This window comes from Coffea eugenioides, chromosome 5 (assembly GCF_003713205.1).
Source record: "Coffea eugenioides isolate CCC68of chromosome 5, Ceug_1.0, whole genome shotgun sequence".
Classification (NCBI taxonomy): Eukaryota; Viridiplantae; Streptophyta; class Magnoliopsida; order Gentianales; family Rubiaceae; genus Coffea; species Coffea eugenioides.
The window spans coordinates 49,200,836-49,221,575 of record NC_040039.1 but is presented as its reverse complement, the minus strand read 5'-3'; the positions used below and the strand labels follow the sequence as shown (position 1 = coordinate 49,221,575).

General features: G+C 36.6%; 3 protein-coding genes across 4 annotated transcripts; 1 reads left to right on the top strand and 2 right to left on the bottom strand.

Annotated features, from left to right (window-relative positions):
* Nucleotides 1–263: 263 nt before the first annotated feature.
* On the top strand, nucleotides 264–3,333 carry LOC113770079 (transcription factor bHLH123-like). 2 transcript variants are annotated; one of them, XM_027314434.1, is made up of 8 exons: nucleotides 264–420; nucleotides 486–835; nucleotides 947–1,562; nucleotides 1,681–1,794; nucleotides 1,916–1,981; nucleotides 2,150–2,215; nucleotides 2,336–2,386; nucleotides 2,682–3,333. In XM_027314434.1, exons 2-8 carry the CDS (start codon nucleotides 588–590, stop codon nucleotides 2,829–2,831), a joined length of 1,311 nt encoding a protein of 436 aa, XP_027170235.1. In that variant the 5' UTR covers nucleotides 264–420; nucleotides 486–587; the 3' UTR covers nucleotides 2,832–3,333. The 2 variants fall into 2 exon arrangements, with proteins under 2 accessions (XP_027170235.1, XP_027170234.1); XM_027314433.1 differs by having other exon boundaries at nucleotides 264–835.
* A 3,765-nt stretch (nucleotides 3,334–7,098) lies between these two features.
* LOC113770587 (probable NAD(P)H dehydrogenase (quinone) FQR1-like 1) lies at nucleotides 7,099–10,289 on the bottom strand. The gene is made up of 4 exons (XM_027315098.1): nucleotides 10,167–10,289; nucleotides 8,559–8,652; nucleotides 7,674–7,936; nucleotides 7,099–7,586 (listed from the first exon to the last, which is right to left on the bottom strand). The coding sequence occupies exons 1-4, from the start codon at nucleotides 10,187–10,189 to the stop codon at nucleotides 7,355–7,357; spliced, it is 612 nt and encodes a 203-aa protein (XP_027170899.1). The 5' UTR covers nucleotides 10,190–10,289; the 3' UTR covers nucleotides 7,099–7,354.
* Nucleotides 10,290–17,149: 6,860 nt separating this feature from the next.
* On the bottom strand, nucleotides 17,150–17,832 carry LOC113772107 (calcium-binding protein KRP1-like). The gene has a single exon (XM_027316657.1). The coding sequence runs from the start codon at nucleotides 17,612–17,614 to the stop codon at nucleotides 17,252–17,254; it is 363 nt and encodes a 120-aa protein (XP_027172458.1). The 5' UTR covers nucleotides 17,615–17,832; the 3' UTR covers nucleotides 17,150–17,251.
* Between the last annotated feature and the right edge of the window lie 2,908 nt (nucleotides 17,833–20,740).

Genomic DNA, 20,740 nt, shown 5'->3' with positions numbered 1-20,740 from the left:
TTACTATTATTAAGAAAGAAAATATTCAACAGCAGTAGACTGTTTGATTCATGTAATTGGCTAAGCACGGAATTTGATTAAACAAGGGCCTTTCAATAGTCTAATCACCCCCTGAAAAGTCAACCAAGTTCATCTGGCCATTTCTTTCAACTCCAACATTCAAATGCCTGGCCAGCTTCTTATAACCCGACGATCGTCAATATAAATACTGAGATGCAGCGAAACGATTTCATTTTCAAAAAAACCAAAGCTCATCTCACAAATCAACACCCTCAAGAACAAGAGCAGGAGAAAGCTTATCAGAAAGCTATATAGCCTTCCCTGTTAAATATATATATACATACAAGTATGGATACACTGCATATGTAGCTGATCAAATTTTGAGCGAAAGAAAAAGAAAGATCAGAGCTTTTGAGCTAGGTAGCTTTTTTTTTTTTTTTTTTATTTCGTAGCTTAGTTTTGAGGCCATGGCAGATGAATTTCAGGTAGGGAGCGGCAACTGGTGGGACTCCTCAACATCATCAAGAACCAGATTTGACAGGGGATCAACAGCAGCAGCATCAACTTCAGTGAATAGCAGCATTAATATGGGAAGCTTCGGGTGGCCGACAGAAATAGTGGCGGCAAGGTCTTCTATGGATGCTTCCGTGTCGATGTCGGGTGGCTCCATGCTATTCCCAGCTGCCGTAGATCATTCCTCCCAAAAGCTGCAAGCCCACGAATCTTCTTCAGCAGGTGGCAGCGGTGAAGGCGCCATGTTACCGGACCCCAATTTACAAATCATGGGCTTAGCTCTCTCATCTCAGACCATGGATTGGAACCAGGCTGCCCTCTTGTAAGCTCTCTTGCTTTATCTTTTACTAATCTTTTTTGGTTTGGTGCATGAAGCATGCAAGAAAATGAAGTTGTCAGTATTAATTTGGGCAATATTCTTTCTTTTTTGAAGTCGAGGTGAAAAACCTCAGAGCAGTTTTCGTTCTATGCTTCAAGAAGACGCAAGCACGAATTTTCAACAAGAATCTGGAGTAACATCTTCTCAAGATCATCAGTGGAGGCACAAATTATATGCCGGGAGCCCTGATGATTCCTCGGTCATCACCGAATTCAAGCCGATGAATCAGAGGGGACTTTCGTTGGATCAACCGCAGTTTAGTTCAAATATGAGCAGTAGTAACAGCACCATAACATGCCAAGGTTTAAGCCCGAATTTTCAGGTGGAATCAGCTTCTTATGCTGCTAGTCCAAATAGTATTTTACAAGGACTATTAGTACCCGATCATCATCATCAGCAGCAGCAACAATCGATGAATTATTCATATCCCACGAGCTATGGGATGGAGAGTACAAGTAATCAGTTGATGCCTTCTAATTCTTGGTCTAAATTCCCTCAATTTCTCAGAAATTCGCCACCCAAACAGCAGCCTCCTCATGGTCAGTTGCATTTCTCCAACAACACTCCATTCTGGAATGCATCCTCAACCGGAATGAGTGATGTCAGATCAAGCTTGTTCCCACCACTGCAAACACAACTTCCTATGCCGAACTTTGAAGAAAAGTCCAAGGTAATTACTGCATATATACTAGTACTCAATTTCATGATCATATGTAATCTTATGCCTAGGGATTTATAATCTTGAAAGTTTTTTTACTTAATTTTTCGGATACTCATTGTCTGCATAGAATGCGTCCGAAGTTCGAGATTTGCCCGTGGCAAAGAAAAGTAGTAGTAGCAGTAGTGCACCATCCAACAAAAGACCCCGGAACGAGACACCAGCGCCCATGCCAGCTTTTAAGGTGTGAAGAAATCGTAGATATTGTATAAGTTTATGATGCTTAAAAAGAATTCAGTTTCCTTCTGTTTTTTCTCAGCCGTAGATAAGAACATGTTGGTTACTTTTTTTTTTAAATCTATCAGGTGAGGAAAGAGAAGATGGGAGACAGAATCACTGCCCTCCAACAATTAGTTTCACCTTTTGGAAAGGTAAGCTTCTAAAATGTTCCTACTTTCAAAGAAATGCATACATTGCTTGCTGGAATGCTATTGTTACTTGTTAGAGAGATTACTTTCTTGCTATTTCATAAAATCTACTTTCGGTGATATCAATCCATATTTCTTTTTGAATTTTTCTTTCGTTCCCGTGTGTTCCAGACTGATACAGCTTCTGTTCTATCTGAAGCCATTGAGTACATTAAGTTTCTCCATGACCAGGTTAATGTAAGTTCATACAATCTTTTCATCAGTACTTGAAAATGATTATGCTATAGTGTAGCAATAGTGGAACATCGAAAAGTGTAATCATCTCTGATAAATGTTTTGTTTGATGTTAAAAATCAGGTCCTAAGCACTCCATACATGAAAAGCGGAGCTCCCATGCAGCATCAACAGGTAAGAAAATAACTGTTTGTTTCATTCTCATGCTAGGTAATAAGTGTGTGACTCATTTGATCATCTTGACCTTATTATTCAATGACAACAATGGCCTAAGCATTAAATATCTTGTCAGTTAAGAGTCGAATGCCCTGGTAGTTGAGTAGTTAAGGGTGTCTATTTCTCGTTTTGTTGTCTTCCTTTTTGGCTTCTTTCTTCCCACACCTCTCCAGCTTAATAAGGAGACTACTGCAGCATAAGGTTCAAAATCCTGGATTCATAAGTAAACTTGAAACATTTTTATGTTATGCAGAATCCGGACAAATCCAAGGATCCAGAGGGACCTAAGCAAGACCTTAGAAGTCGAGGACTATGTCTAGTGCCAGTTTCTAGCACCTTCCCTGTCACCCATGAGACTGCGGTTGATTATTGGACCCCTACATTTGGGGGAACATTCAGATGAGGAGGCAAATCCAATGAGGCAACTATTCATATCGGGGGAAGGAGCAAAATATGTGTATTTGTCAACAAGATCTTGTCAAACCCTAGCCAAGCTGGGGGATGATAGGATAGCCAAACTGGAGCTAGCTATGTGAATGTGCTGCTAATCCAGGAAGACGAACTGATGGAAACAAGGGGGGGAAAAAGAGAGAGAGAGAGAGAGAGAGAGAGATATTAGATGATGAAAAAGAAAGAAAATGATTCGACCCTTTAGAGGACAAACAGTTGCTGGCCCAGCTACAGGCAAAATGATGCAACTTTGGACGATCTTAGGGACCAGTGTAGTAGAATATAGTCATGTAATAATTGAAGAATTATGATTAAAGGTTGGTTAGGGAATGACAAATGGTGCTGATTGTTTTAGGAAATTTATAAGCATATATAGATTAGTTTAGAGCAAAATTTGTTGTATGTTGTAGATGAATATAATTCGGGGGAAGACTAAAGGAGCTTTTGTTGTTACATTTCTTCTGCGCATGGAGCTGGCACTACCTTTGATTTTTATAAGAAAGAGAGAAGAAGCGAGAGATAATGATGGAATAATTGAATTCCAGAATAGGAGTGAACGAGTGTGGGGAGATCAGTTTGATTGGAAATCTTCACTTTTGATTTGTTTATGTGTTTGGAATATGTTAGTGGAAGTCAGAGGGTGGCCCATACTTCCTCCTTTCGGGGTATATTTTTCTTCTTTCCTTTTCTTAGCTTACATAATTTATGCTCCTGAATGAGAGAAAGGGAGGGATGTAGGTACTGCGAGAGCTATAAAACCAGCTTTTGTGCTTTGAATCGAATGGTCACATAAAACTGCTTCCATTGGAAGGCGGAGAGAAAGCCAAAACTATCTTCTCAACCTTCACCTTTCTGGCTCAAATAAGCCAAAACTATCTTCTCAACCTTCACCTTTCTGGCTCAAATAAGCCACGGCTGTCTACCAACCAATTTATATTGCCATCGCTGGACCCCTAAGGGCAGCTTTTTTTTTATACTTGTCAAGTGTTACTAAAGAAATTTTGTCTTCAGATTGTATTAATATATGATTCTTCCCAAAATCATTTGTATAATATATCGTTTGCTTTTATTGATGTTTTGAATTATAGATTCTGAAAAAGCAGGGAAAAAAAATCTGTATAAAGTTTTATTCCGAGAAAAACATCACTCTCTTTCAAGTAAAAAATCAGGAAAATCCAGAATGAATCCAGCCTAAAGATAAGGAGACAGACACTTTAATGGTAAAAGGGCATATTGAAATCTTTGAAATCATAAAGTTTCAATCCTATTCGCACCCTCTTGTCAACTTCAAGCACAGAAGAAGGATCTACTAGCCTTAGTAGTTACTAGTAGTACAATAAAACAACGAAAAGTACGTCTGCTCATCCCGGGGGGGTGATTGTTTGAGGGGCTCCATACATAGCGAGGGGCTTTGATAGGTTATTTTACCAGAACTTCTTCTTTCTTATTCTTTTTCTCTTCTTCTCTCCTTCCATATTAGTATATTTGTGTTTCTTGGGCCATAGAATTCATGAGGAGAGATATAATTAAGCAGCATATCCAATCGGCACTTCCAGCTAGCTGGTCATCGAGTGCTTTGGAATAAAATTTGTATTTCCACAGCAAAGAATGGCTTTGCTTAGAAGCATAAATGAATACAAGAAGCGGGCATTTATTCACCTATCATAATTATTCTTGTCAAGAGCGTCATGTGGCTGTCATAAGGTTACAATAATACAATCAATATGACTGACTGTCTTCAACTACAAGTTTACCGATCGATTCCCTACAGAGAAGGCAGCCATCCATCCATCCATCCATCCATCTAGTTTGGTTCCTCCATAACGATTCAAACCACACGTGGTCCAATAAATTATATGCGATTTTCTCAGAGTCTTCCCAGGTTGGTTGGCGCTGTATTTATAAGGTGGCTCATAAAACCAAATTGGAAATGTAGCTAATACTCAACTTCTCAATTTAGAGCAACGGAAGATTGGTTCAATCATGTGTATGTAGGTTGGAATAATGCCTCAATGGTATTCTCAAGCAGTACTAGTTTTGTTGTTATTCCTCTGGACTTTTTCTTTTATCTGCATGTATAGAGAGAGGTTCGTGGCCATGGGTAGGCATAGAATTCCCTTGATGCTACTATAGGATCTTCATCAACTTTGTAACCTGATCTCAGCATTTCCCGTTTCAAGGAGGTGAAGAAGAAGAAGAAAACCACGGTTGTTCTGGATTGCGTTAGGCAAGCAGAAAGCAACAGGAAGAATTGATTTTTTTCAAAAAAAAAAAAAAGAAGGGGGATAAGAAAAGAAACTTAAAATGTGAAACATTTAATATTGGAAAAGAAGAATGTTGGGCTAAAGACATCTACCGACTATGCCACGAACTCTTGGTGGAGTAGAGATCTGAACTACAATTATCTTAGCATAGGACAGGACAGGTTTAGGTTTTGTTAATATATCCAGGCACAACACAAAGGCGCACTGATGGGCTGGACTGGAAGTGCAGTGTATAATTAATTTGGTCAATCGTAGATGTGATTTCGTCAGAAACAAGTTGTTACGGCAGTATTTTTCTAGCACTATCAAAGTCGTACAAAACCCTAGAATTCATTCTTTCCCTCGATTGACAGAGCCTGATGGGGATAAGAGCAAAGGCAAAACAAGACAAGTCACAAAAGGAACAATAGAAATCATGGAAAAGGGAAAAGGAAACTTGAAAAGTGAGGAGCCTATATTCTCTTGCTTGTCTGGTTTCATCGTCAAGAGAAAGACAACAATGTGGTACAGAAAAAAACTGTGTGTCTTCCTTCCTCTTTAATAAAAATTGGGAGATTCCGCTCAACAACACGTGATTCTCAACTTTCTAGCAAATTGCACGGATAAGAACGTAATGGATTTGAATTTTTAGGAACTATGCATGCAAGAGACTTCTTTCGAATCTTTCCTATGGGATGGGACGCTTCAATTTTGAGTTTCTGGGAGTGGCTATGTGCAAATCGGTTTAAATTAAGTATAACCACGGACGAGACGAGTCGAGTCGCATATTAAGTGTTCCCTTGACCCTCCAAAAGTTGTTCTTTTTTTTTTCTTTTTCTGCTCCTCCTCCTTTTATTTCTAAGAGATAAGACTGAAACAATGCGAGATTTGGGTTTGGAGACGTGGCTTGGTGCAAATTGCAAATGTAGATAAGATCTTTGGTGCTTCAGTTCAGTATTGAACGAAAAGACCTGGGAATTAAGCTGAAGTAACAGACATGATGATGGTCATAACAAAAGAAATACTACTACGACATCCAAGGTTAGGAATTTGCTCGTGGACGTTTAAATCTGTGATTTTGTCGTGCTTCTCTTAGTTTCTTTACTTCCAGAATGAATCTGAAGAAAGAAAAGCAAAGAAACCAAACAGCAAAAGCGTCAAACGCACAAAAATGAAAATAATAATAATAAGAACATAAAAAGACAACGGCAGGTCCTCTTTCTGCTGTTTTTTCCCCTCGTTGAACAGAGAAAGCACGTCACCACTTGAGATTTAGTAGTGGATTTTCGTACCACGTCGAGCAAAGCCACAAAACATCGCGTCTAGCCCAAAAGCAGTTATTATAAGCCGCCTTTTCTGCCTGCTTCCCAATCAAGTTGCAGAAGAAATTTGGACAAAACCAAAATGACTGAAAAGGAATTTGTCTTCGTACCACAATATATTAAAAAGCAAAGTATGTACAGTACAGGCAATACTTGAGCTAATATTTTGTCAACCGACATATTTGTGCAAAAACGACTAATAATAAGCTTTGTCATCCATCATTGCGTGGTGGAAATTTCTATGGTGACGATAAGACAATCAAAAACGTACGTTGTTTAGAATTGCTTCAGCCCAAGGTTGATTAAAATGTCTTATTTATAAACCCACAGTCTACGCATGAAGATTCTATTTCAGAACCGTTCCCGTAAATCCTTCTATCAGGGAAAAAATAAATTGAAAGGAAACTATGAAATAATTCAAGTCTTCTCATATTTGTTTAAAATAAACTGAAATTAACATGACTCGAACCAATTAATTACTCCCAGTTGTCGAACAGCTGATAGGCTCGGGTGGTAAGCCTAAAACAGCGGCACTCAATTAACGGGCTTGGCGAGGCCCAAAAACTCCCCCAGCCACCCCAATCATCCAACCGAAAAACAAAACAAAACAAAACAAAACAAAGAAGGTTAAACAGAAGACAACGGCGCGAAAACAGACAGCATTAGGCTTCAGGAAGTCCATTATACCCCCCAGACGAGCAAGGATGCGCACGCATACATACAACACAACTTTTTTTATAGACACAAGTTTGAGCGATGGTAATCATTGACAGAAAGAACTGTACTTATAAACCACATACAATAGATTTCTCACCAAAGCATGCACGACTTTTTGCAATCAGAAAAATAATACGGTATAATATTCTAGAACCCAAAAAATTTTAAAAATGGCAAACTGTTTCAAGTAGAAATCAGGCAGCTCCCTTCAATTTCTTGGCAATAGTGGCAATATACTTGCCCTGGTGGAAAGCTTGCTCCAGTTCAAGCTCAGACGGCTGTCTAGAACCATCGCCAGCAAAGGTTCCAGCACCATATGGACTGCCACCTTTCACTTGCTCCATTTCAAACATGCCGGCTCCAAATGTGTAACCAATAGGCACAAAAATCATCCCATGATGAACAAGCTGAGTAATGGCAGTCAATCTATGAGGAATTCAGACGCAAAGAAAAACAGATCAGTTACCTCGAAAAGTTTCCAATAATCTACAAGATCATCAAGGAGCAACTTACGGAGTTGTTTCCTGCCCACCACCTTGGGACCCAGTGCTGTAGAAAATACCAGCCGGCTTCCCAGCAAGCTGCTGTGTCCTCCATTGGCCTCCAGTAGCATCAAGAAATGCTTTGAATTGAGCTGCCATCATTCCAAACCTTGTCGGGAAGCCAAAAACAAATCCATCAGCCTCAGAAAGTTGATGAGGTGATATAATAGGCACATCACTCTTTGGAGGCGCACTCATTTTGGAAAGGACCTCCTGTGGCAAGGTCTCAGCAACCTGTGCCAAACAGACTAAATTTGTTACATATCTCCAATGAGAAAAAGCAACTTTCTAGAATTGGATGCGATAATGGACTATAATGAAGGCAATCAACACATCTCTTACATAAATGAGCAGAAGTTTAAAAATTTTACAAATAATGTACTTGTGGAGATTGATGATACTCCTCAAGTTGGATGGCCATGCCAATCAATAGCTAATCATTTCAGTCATATCCCCCAACATGTTCCAAAGAACATCAAGGATTTTTCATACCATCTATTGATACCCCCAGACACCAATGCAACCAAAAAAACTATATCTCAACAGAATTTTAACTAATTGAAGAAACTTTCTACCAGATGAAAAAAGCTCAAACTTAAGCATGCGTGAGCGTAACACATGACAAGGAAGAATAACATGGAAATCATAAGAGCAGAGCACCTAGGACAATGTGTTGTTAAGAACAGCAAGCACAATGCAACTAATAACTGAAAAAACTATAACAGATGAACATGTTACACCTAAGCAGTGACTCTAAAGTTCATCAACAACACTGCAGGAGCACATTATATAGACTCAGGTGATATTTGTGTTTTGCCTATCTGTGAAAAAAAAATGATGCGACAATATCACCAACCTGCCACATTTTGGCTTCAACTCCTTCAACACATGATGCCCCTTTCTTTATTGCTTCTGCTAATTTCTCCACATGTCCATACATAGAATAGTACCTACAGAGAAATGAAAGTGGATTACCCAATAATCTAGTCAAACTACTAGTAAGCTAGAAAGAAGAGCTATGCAAAAGGAATTGCTGTGTAATTCTCTTATACTACTATCCCATGCCAACTCATTATTAAATCAAACTACCTAACCTGGTCAACCGTGTAAAACACCAAAAAAATCAATGATTTAGACAGTACTTTTCCAAGCAAAACACATGCAAAATCACCACACATCTCGGGAACACCCAGCAGAAGACGACAAACAATGAGATAAACAAAAAAGAGAAAAATGTGAACATCTCTTAAGCATTAGCCATGTTGGTGCATGATAATACATTCTCCGGTTTGTAAAGGAGATTCACCAAATTTCTCAAGGCTCCATCCAGAATTCAGCTTACATTGGATGATCCCACACTATGTGCTACTAAAATGAGGACTTAGCAGAAAAACAAACTTGAAGAGCAGATCACGTAATGCACGCAGACATTGCAGGAAACCCAAAGATTAAAACCAGAATCACAAGAATGTTTTAATGTCTTCAAACATGATCAAGTACTCGGTCAAGTATCCAGCATGCAGGATACCAAAGTCACCAAATACCGTCCTGTTTCTTCTATATTAATGCTATAGACCATATTGCATCTCCTAAAAATACTTTAAAACAATTCTATATGCATAACCATATATTCTGCAAACAGAGCAACAAATACAAGGACTCCACGTAGATAACCAATAGCTCGATGAAATAAAAAGGCAGGTCCACTGATTAAACTATCAAAAGATCATGATTTCTAGAGCATAAAAGCCGCAAACATTCATCAGAGATTCCCTGTAGTTGCATCAAGCAGATATACATCATCAGAAAGATCAGATTACTTTTAGTTTATCTGCTGCATCAAGTAGACATGAGATTACCACAAGAATCATCTTTGTAAACAATTCTGCAATGTCACTAACACTTCCTCGTCGTTGATCTATTGCTTAAGAAAAGCTACTTTAAAACAAGGTCCATGGTATTAAAAGTACAAAATCAAAATCATGAATCTGTAATCCTGCCTGATTTATCCATACTTCATAGATGAAATATCAAATAGAACGCTCAATACAATTAGAATTTTAAAACTGGATAAAACAAATACGATGATAGAAAATGCTGAAGCTGATCATCGGCATTTTTATCACTTCCGTTCCCCCAAAACCTCTGCAGAAATTCCAACAAAATCATAATCTTACCAGAATTACAACAAACTAGTTATTACTATAAACAGATTACTTCGCATAACATTGATGATTTTCATATAGCACAACTCAAGTAAACAATTAAAAATTCTAGAGTTTTACAAACTGTACCTCCCTAAATATTTTGCATATTAGGTCATCGAAATCCAAACCCTTCTATTCAAAAAGAAATGCACCACGATTGATTCCCAAGAGCATCTATTTATCGACGTTATCAGTAATATAACCATCCGACTAAATCAAACTCAGAGACAAAAGAAAATGAAGTTGAATATACTCACACAATATAGACCTTAGTCGCCATGAAATCGACGCTGTGGAGAATTTGGTCCCAAATGCGTTGAAAATCGTTTCGAGTAGAATAGAGAGAGTGATAGAGAGAGGACCAGAGAGGAGAAGGAAGGGATGAACCAAGGCCTGTATTTATAATGGGGGCAATACGGATTAGTGAAAATTGGTCACCAGTAGTGATTAGTGGACTAATAACTAACTAAATACATTTATTTAGTGAATGGAATCTTACAGGTAACGATGGCGTTTGGAATGTGGGATTGCGTTAATAAGGGCATGTTTGTTAGCCAAAATCGGTAATGCACAAATGGGTATTATTAACACTAGTGCTCAATGCACACCCAATGGGTGTGCAATCAGAAAATACATACTATTTATGATCATATATTTTGAATAAAATTTTTATTGCTGAAGTAAACTTTAATCTTTTAAATATCTTTCATAAAATAATTTTATCTTGGTAGTTATAATGTTTAGGAGTAGTTATGTTGAAAATATATACTTAAATAGTTAAAAGTAAAAATAGTGATAGATAGTTATAAGTAATTAAAGTAAAAGTAGCTTTTATAAAGATGAAAAAGGAAGTTCATAAAGTTCATAAAGTAACGATAAAATGTTAAACGTAATATTAAAGCCCTTCCTCAGGTTTTATATATAGTATAGATACTTGGACAACCTTGACCACCTAAGCAAAGTGATAGTTACCAATACCACTTTGCCATCTTAGCTATATAGAATTAGAAATTTCGCTGGTAACTTGCATCTTAATCTGCAAAATAGATATGTATAATTCATAAGAAATTTTTTATGCACGTTTGTTTATATAAAAGTACTATTTATAAAACAATGTAAAAAAAAACACTAATTTCGAATTCCGTGTGCTCTTAATTCTCAAGAAAATAGAAGTACATTACTCAACCAATGCATTAATTCATATAAAGATTGTCCCTCCTCATTTGTAATACAAACTTCACAAAATTCAATAGAGTTAATTAATCCCCAATATTGACTTTCATACTAAAAGTTGATTGGTATGAAAAATGTTTGTGCATTCATATAACATTATTAAATCGAATGCATAATATTTGTAATTATTTCATTTTCAAATCAAATTAAGCATGCTATTACATCCATTTTTTATCCATATATAGATCATTTTCTACTATACATTTTTATTTTTATTTTAGGAGCCAACTTTCATCAAAATGGCAATTCATAAATGATGTACATATTTTATCATACTTTGAACTATTGTTAAACAAATCCCACCTATTAATTATTTTGGAAAAGATTTCTTACTTTGAATGACACCACCATGCATAACACGGGTGTTTAGACTAGTTATTAAGTATCATTTAGCATACTTGCTGAGTAAAATTGAACCGACTCACCTTAAAGGAGGAATTGGCTACAAGGAAAAGTATAAGATGCATACTTAGTTGCAGGTAAGGATTTAAATTTGTACCTACACAAAAAATTTAAAGCATGCGTAGTATAACTATCGAAGTGTAGTAGCACGCCCCTGCAAAGTTAGATCTAGTATTATTACTACATGAGAGCTAGATAATTTGTTGTGTTTGGATTGCATTTTTCATGATTTTTCATGAAAAAATTACTGTAGCGATTTGATGTATGTGAGGAAAAAAGGTATTAGGGAAATGTGATAACGGAAAACGACGTAATTTTACGACGGAAAATCGCAATCCAAACAAGGCAATTTATGTCTAAAAAAGAGAAATTTAAAAGTTACTTTCCACACACGGGCATAAGAAATTTATAAATTACTATCAATGTAGGAGAGCTGGATATAATAAATTTAGAAACTCCGCATAAAAAAAGACATTTAGAAATTACTTTAAATGCATGGGTACGTTTAGGGCTTCAGATAAATGCAATTGATTATGTTTACAACCTTTTGAGGAATCATGCTTCTGAGATAACTAAGGTGTGCATACTAATACATTCATGCCTCAAAAATAGATGTAAAAATCAAGCAAATAAGATATATATATATATATATATATATATATGGACACATCTTGAAATATACAATTCAATGCGATATAGTAAGAAAGGATATAATGCTTGCTTTTATTTATGGAAGGGAAAGATTGTTAATGAGCATCAAATGTTAGCAATACTGAAGTGATCTATTACTGATAATTGAATCATTTCATTTCATTTTTTTCCCAAAAATGACACCACCTAAAACCCATCTTAGCTAACCATAGGAATGATAGGCGTCCTAATGGGCAGATGTCACCTATGGGATGGGATTGATTGAACCACTGAGCTTAGCTCAGTGGCCACCACCAAAGTTGGTTGGGTGGAAGATAAGGAGATCAAATCCTGCCTCCCACCATTGGTCACAAAATGTGGCAAGCCACTACGGGTGCACTCGTCTGGTCCGGTAAGTGGTTCAGTCCCCTCTGATTTTTTCTTGATCTCTCCAGGTCCTCCCTTTTCTGTAGCATAGAATAATTGTAGGTCTATCGTATCGACAAAAAAAAAAAAAGAAGATTGGATTGATTGCCCAAATTGGAATTAAGCAAGGGATAAGGATAGGATTAACAGGAATAAATTGTGTTCCCAATGAACAAAATTTTTGGGGGTCATCCCATTCCCATTTCCCAATCAACGCCAAGGACTCAGACGAGCGTTCCCGACGGGTCATGTGGCCATGCCCATGCGTACTGGTGGATTACGGTCAAAGAAAGAAAACAACAGGAGAATAATAGTAACACAATAATACTTGCTACTTAGTAAAGGAGTTTTGCACAAGCGAGAGGGGTGGGTGACCCTGCAATGATGATATATTGTTGTCACGCTCATCATCATCATCATTTTCATTGCTAGAAAAACAAAAAAGAAAAAAAAAAGAAAGGAAGTGGCTGTCCAGATAATGCCAGCTTAATCTACTTTTTTTTTTCTGTCTAATTATGTTGAGAGCTCGTTTAGAGTGTAAAACGTGTGGATAATTATATGAAAGTGCTTTGGGTCTGTGGACCAATCAGGTTTTCGGAATCCTGCAAGCTGGCCTATAAGATGTCTGGTTTTGTTTGACCGAATTTTTCAAGGGTATGGGAAATGATGATGTTGATGACAAGGGTGGAAAAGACTGAAACAAAAAAAAATTAAATAGCTGTAGCGGTAGTGTAATTTTGGTGTATTCCCTTTTCATGTTTCTCTTTCTCTCTTGAGATAAATCTTTCCTTGATCCAATTATTTGAATTTGGACCACTGGTTGGTTGATGGTAATTTGACTTTTGGTGGACAAGAGATTCGCAAAGATGACGCACCATGGCTTGCAAGGCTGACCAAAGCTCAAAATTTACACTATTAGATCTTCTAGACTTCCTACAAGTAAACTACTTGTCAAATATTGGAGAGAGATGTGGACAGATTTCTAAAAACTGGCTTAACATGGAAATTCGTTTTTAAGTAGTAGTGAAACATCAGCAGGTTTCACATTTAGTACTCTTGCCTAACATTTGCCGTGTTTGGATGCTGAATCCGAGTTGGTGAGCATTACTTTCATTGAAGCAAAACACTTTCCCGTAATGAAATTGATATGGAATTTTTCTTTCTGTTTTGTTTTTCCCAATTAATTTAATGCAATTTTTATCTATGGGACCAGCCCATGAATGGATACGACATCTATTGAGGGGTCACCACCACAGAGACAGAGGCAATTCCATGGTGGTGGTGCATGAAATCAGTAGTGATCACTAATCAAAGATGGGAATTTCTTTTCTTTGGCATTTGGCAGTTGGCACAACTGCCGTGCCTCTGTTTCTGCATTTCTGGTCTCCATGATCTAGAAGAAAGGCCCACATTGCCATGAACACAATATCGCTTTTTATTCAAGAATTCAACAAGGTTGCCAGCACTCAAGATACTGTTCATTCTTGCTTCCTTACGGCAAAAGTCAGATAATACTTTAATAATATGTTCCTCCCTTTAGTTCCTCCTGTCTTGTTTTGGCCAACTTTTCTACTCCCCTCGCTGTCTAGTTGCTTGGCAACATTTGAGTCGAGAAATGATGAGTCTTGCATAAGGATTCATATCCCTAGATAATATCCTAGACGTGGGGTCCAAAACTCCAATTTTTATTTTTTTTTTCTTTCTTGAAGATTGAGGAGCTGAAGGATGCCCTAGAGTTGCAGGCTCATACAGCAAGGAAGGAGTCACATTCTCGCCCCATACGTCACATATTTTAGGTACCACTCGATATTTTTCCGTAGCTGTCATGATAATCAGTTATAGGACTTCTCCAGTCATCATCTGTATATTATATTAATTTAAAAGAGCAGATGAAATTCATGATCAATTCAAATGATCTGCATGCACATCTTTGCAGCTCCACTCTTTCAACTTTTGAGATATACAAACTGAGTTCCTCAAAGATAATTTACAAGTTTAATATGGTAAGAAGAGGAAACACAAGTAACCTAGCATTTTAAGGTTTTAGCTCAAGCATCTCATCTTTACACCTTTGACTAGCATAAACATTTACATGACAGAATGTTACAGCACCAGTAAATGTGATTCCAATGCAGTAATGCCCAATGTCAGGCTATATTCTTCTCTCCACCGAACATCACTTGTAATAGGCGCCATAAACTATTATATGCTGGTGCGCATCACTTTGATCTCGTCTAGGCTGTTTTGACACTCCTAAGAACCTCCTGCCGGGTGCAGTTAAAATTTTCATGTAACATTTGCTCAAAAAAATGACAGATGATTCACAACCCTGAATCCAATGGTGGCTAAGAAGCCCCTAAACAGCTCCAAATATGAAGTCAAAGCACTCGAAACAATCCTTGGAGCCTTGGGAGAAAGCAAGTCGAATTTCCTGTGCAATAACTGGTGTCACACCAACATGAAGAAGGAAACCTTGAACATAACTCAATAGCAGCCTCAGATTACCAAGAACATTCTCTTTCAGCTTGTCCAGATTTACCAGCTACTCGATCTTTCTGAGCAAATCTACACCTTCATATGTAAAAGGGGAACAACTCCCAAAATTTCTTGGTTCAAAATCAAAATCTACCACACAAAATTTCTTGCCTTACGAAGAACAAAAAATCAGTAACCTGAGTAATTTAAGTTTGACAATCACTATACTCGAAAGCAGATCAACGATCCGTTCCTCATGTACACATGAAAAGTCAGTTTGATTTCCAGGATTCGCTTCCGTTGTATCCCATGGAATGGTCAATTTTACTCCCAAGCTTCCGGAGGATTTTTTCAGAAACATTCCAAACTTCAAAGGATGATGCATGCACTGTTTGTGGCACATTGGATCAATACGCTTGAACTCAATAATCCCATGGCACTGATTTAATACAGTTTCCGGTGATGGTAGTAATGGTGTCAGGATTAGGAACCCTTTTAAGATTCATTCAATTAGCCCTCAAGAGGACATGTTTCTTTTCCAGCCGTTATTTTTGACAGGGTCCATTTGCTAAGCATAAATCCAAATTGACCTGCTAAGCTGGGCTGTTAATTCAACCACAACGAGCCATTCAGAGGACCACCTTCAATGTCACTTTTTTGGGGCCTTCCACATTGGTAAGGTTGGATTCCAGGAAATAGGTCATTAATACCAGGCGTTGATTCCCATCCAAGCTTGATGCCTGGTAAGTAGTACACAAGATTTCCTAAATGTCAATCATCAACTGGCAAGACAAATGATCTTTTAGCCACGTAAATGCCACATTTATCTTGGGACATTTTTGCACTAAATGTCTAATTACAGGTCACCAGAGATACCTGGACCTTTTAACCCCTTTCATTCTATGCTCTCACCATCCCTAAATGATCCCAGAGCAACAAAATCGCTAGTCGTAACAGATGGTTTTGAAAAGTTAATATCAAAATATGTTGATGAAAACAGAACTTTTAGCAATGAGCAGGTTTTTAACAAGGTTATCTAATAAGAAGTTGAAGATAGACAGATGCATCACAGACATTTACCAGGCATAGACGATAGAATGCACTAAAGTTTTCTAGAAAAGATACTACGTAATTAGTAGACATATTATGGAAATGTAGCTAAAATCTACACAATGGACGAGCAAAGAGTACTACAATTGTTGGAGTCCCAATAGCAAAGAACTTCTGCGCAATCTTCTTCGAGGAACTAACTCATAAGATGAACGAGCAAAATCTGAAAACAACTGAAATACTGAATGCAGACAACAACTAAATTACATGCTGTCAAATTCATTAAGTGGTAACAATTGCTCATAACGTCCTTAGATAAACTAAGTATAAACGTTTCAATTTGCTTTTAAGTACTTGTCTCGCAAACAGTCATGACGCATGTTACATTGCAGAAGTTAAAACCAGGAAATATCAGGAAAATATTAACCGAGAAACTAACAGATATACGACAACTAGTACCACCTGGATACAAAAAGTGCCAAATTGGCAAGGTGGAGACATTTGGTTCATCTGCAGAACTTTCCAGCATCAAGCTCTGAACACTTAAATATTGCCATTCATGTTTCTAAAGTGTACACCAATGATTTCGAATTAGTTAAGACAAGAATGCCTGTACATAATGTAAGATGATAAAGGATCCATTTGGGAAACCAAAAACAATGGTGGATTCGTCGGAGTTTTTGACTAATAAGCGAACCGTTTTGGAACACGGTTGGGGAGCTGAATGATATGCCACCAGCTACTGTGCCAAGCGAAAAAAAGGAAAATGCAAAAGAGTTAAAAGGAACTATTGAGCAACTGCCACAAAGGAGTCATGCAATTGGAATTCATCATACTATAGGCTTTACAGGCAAGACTTGCAAAGAAAATTACTACTAAATTAGTAAATTTGAAGAGCTTCCTATATTTGATTTTTTTTTCCCTTTCTGTTATCTAGAGATCTCAAAAGTCAATCTCATATCAAGAAAATTATTAATCAATCAGCGAAAAATGTATAACCCAAAACAAATTCAAATTAAATGGGTTGAATAAATTTGTTTCGTCATTTAACTGTTGTATATTCTCACATAAAAATCCAAACTTGTACAATTAATGATCAAGAATTGTGTTGAACAGAAGTGGTAAATTACAAGACAAAGTCATGATCGTTGAACTCCTGTTGAAGAGCTTCTTCTGACAAAAACTGAAACTGTTCCATCAACTCAGGACTCAATCTGAACATGAGCACGCAGAACTCCATTTGATTGAGAGCCCCATCTCCATCAAAATCTCCTTCTTCAAGCATACTCCTCAGATCTTCATCATTTAAGTCTTGTAATCCCAAGAGAGCAGAATTCCTCTTCAGACTCTCGAATGTGATGACCCCTTTATCACTATCCATTAATAGCTGAAACCCATGGCACAGCTCACCAATCAGTCCATCCCCACCTAGCTTCTCAGCCATAAGAGGCAAGAAATCATGGAAATTTGACTGAGACTTGGACGCCATTTTGGAAAAAGAGAGAGTTGATACTGGATAAAACTTGCAGAGGAGTAGTATGTTTGGTTTGTGAGGTGGCTTGGGGGATTGTGGGGATGTATATAGGACATGGAGATAGGTCGAAAGGAGAGTGGGGGTTTCTCAGAAGTGGGAGAGAAAGAGCCCTTTGGGGGGAGACAACTAAAGTACAGCTAGTTTTACGCGAAGGCCGGTTGGCCTTGGGCTGGCTTGCCCGCTAACTCTTACAAGAAGCGATCGGAAAGAAATTGCCTCTCGCTTTCGGTCAATGGCCGCCTTTTTTTATTCTCATGCAGAACTTTGTCGTCTTTGAATTAGGAAAGTAAGAGGCGTTTTTTCAATCCTAGCTTTGGCTCTCTCTTTTATTTTGTTATTTAGAGTTTCTCCTAAGGACCCAAAATTTTTTTAGTTCAATTGCTGATCGTTTAAGGTTAACTAAGAAAGGTAAAGTCGTCTATTAATTGAAACAAAATCTTTTTCGATATTATCAAAAAGGAATCCAATAAATTAGATGAAAGGTCGTGAGAGTGTGGGTATCTTTTTTAATTATTTTTAGAACTGGAGAAGAAGAAGATATAAATTAGATATAATTAGAGAATTGTACTAACTGACGTGGTTATATAATTAGAGACAGCTCGACAATAAACTTAAAACTTAGCCCAATTATCTTTGACTTTGTGTTGAGAAAGAGAATAAGGGATTACGCCAACAAAAAGTTAAGAGTTGATTGGTCAACGGTCATAAGCCAACGAGTCAAGGCAGACTAGCACGGCTGCCAATTCTTGTTATGGGCATTCCGCCTCTTTTTCTTCCAAGCAATTATATGGTCACCTACGATAGTTAAAAAAAGAACATAGGGATCCGTCGTTTGGATTGCATTTTTCGTCATTTTTCATATAAAAATTATTATAGCGATTTGATGTATATGAGAAAAAAATAATAAAAAAATGTGATCACGGAAAACAACGTAATTTTTCGACGAAAAACGGCAATCCAAACAAGGGCTACTCAGGTTTTAGGTCTTACTTGTTAGTTTGTGGAATTAGTGGAACAAAGTGAGAGTTAATATACATTTGACTTTAAATAGAAAAAAAAAGAAGAAAGAAGGACTATTTTACTATTAAATATTATGTATATAACTTTTAGAATTTTTGTTAAAAAGTATATTATAGTGATATGATGTATATGAGATAAAAAAATAATTTTAAAATATGTAAAAAAAATTTCTATGAAAATTCACAATCCAAATATGACCTTAATTTTAGTTAATTCCTGTTTTCCGTTTTGTGAGCCACATTTTCCCCGCAACGGATCTTCTGTTTCATACCCTGTGCCACTACTCTCTGTCCCACTTTTTATTATATTACTATTTCTCCTATATAAATATCATGTTTTAGTTCTTTTTTGTTTCCTTAACATTCAATAACTATTAACTAAGTAATATACAAAATTTAACAAACTCAAAAAATTAAAATGTATAAAAAAATGAGATTTTTTATGAATTTTCTATTGTATTTTTTAATTTTCTATTATATATTACTTTTTTAAACCTGTTGTATTTATTTTTTATTCAATTAATAGTTATTGAATGTTAAGAAAACAAAAAAGGACTAAAACATAATATTTATGTAGGAAAAATAGCAATATAATAAAAAGTGGAATAGAGAGTGGCACAGGATATAAGACAGAAGATCCGTTGCGCATTTTCCCAAGATGACTATAACCAAAGTACCTAAACGTATATGACAAGTGCGGTAATGGCTTGCCAGAGCATTCTTCTTACAGTTGACACTTCGATAAGACACTCCATTACGGGCAGGCCTCTATTGGGTTTGGGCACCTGATATTTTTGGATTCAACACTTTAATGGGTGTCGACATTCATTGGGCCGATGCCTGAACTAGTGGTAAGTACAAAAGTTGTACCTTTTTTTTTTATATACAAAAATTGTACATAAATACTCATTTGTCAAATTATATTTTTAAGAATTAACTTTTTATATATTGACGGTGCATATATTATCATTGTTGTATGTATGACGACAAGTAATTTCAATTTGAATTTGATATCTAAATTTTATACATATGTGCCATGGATCTAACAATATAAGTGCATGTAAGATTAATTTATATTTTAAAATCATTCTTACTAGACTTATCACAAAAAAAAATTTTATGAGAGGAAAATAGTTTCTAATTTAAATAAATTTAGCGAAAGAAGATTCGCTCAATAGGGTAGTGCATCCTAAGACCCAATAAAAGAATTCCAAAAAAAAAAGAAAAAACGTTTTGTCTTATACCGAATTTGGATTAATGTCCAACAGTCTAAGGAGATTGATATTGCTTTCCATTTCCCTTTTTTTTTCCTTTCTTTCTTCCCTGTTCTTTTAGCCAACAGTTTCCAGGAAATTATAAGGAAGAAGGGGTCAAAGAATTTCTTTTTTAAAGTGCAAGGTTTTATCAAAACTTTGACCATGCATAAAATTCTAATTTGTTTCATAAACATTCAACTTGTTGCAAAATTTTACGAGTACAACTCATCTAATCTTTCTTCCCAAAATTTCAATTCAAACTATTAACAAGTAACGTTTTGGAAAAAAAAATGGCGCAATAAGCTCTTACTTACCAAGAAATGCCAATCTAGCAAATAGTCCACGACAAAGAAATGAAAAATAGATACGCTATTTGATTTAACACAGTTGGACTATCTTTTTCCTTGATACAAACAACGCGGCGCTAAACACGGTTCGGAATGCAAATAGCAAGTACAAAAAGTCTGAAATTGCACTCTGTTGACCTTTGAACTTTCGCACCTAGGCTCTTAATAAGGATGTAGTGATCATAAATATTTGTAATTTTCTGTTCTTGGAAAAAAAAAAAAAAAGAAGAAGGAAAGAAAGAAGTCATTAAAGTTTTCCTACTTTTACACTTAGTATATTGTGTTTGCATAAAATAATCTGGTCTATCAATTGAAACTTGACAGTACTAATCGAGTTACGGATGAATGACAAATTTGCAGTGAAAAATGAGCAAAGAAAGTTTCCCTTTTTCTCCCAATTCTCAATCTTCCCCACTACGGTTAATTATATGCTTGCAAGACGCTGAGTTAATTATATGA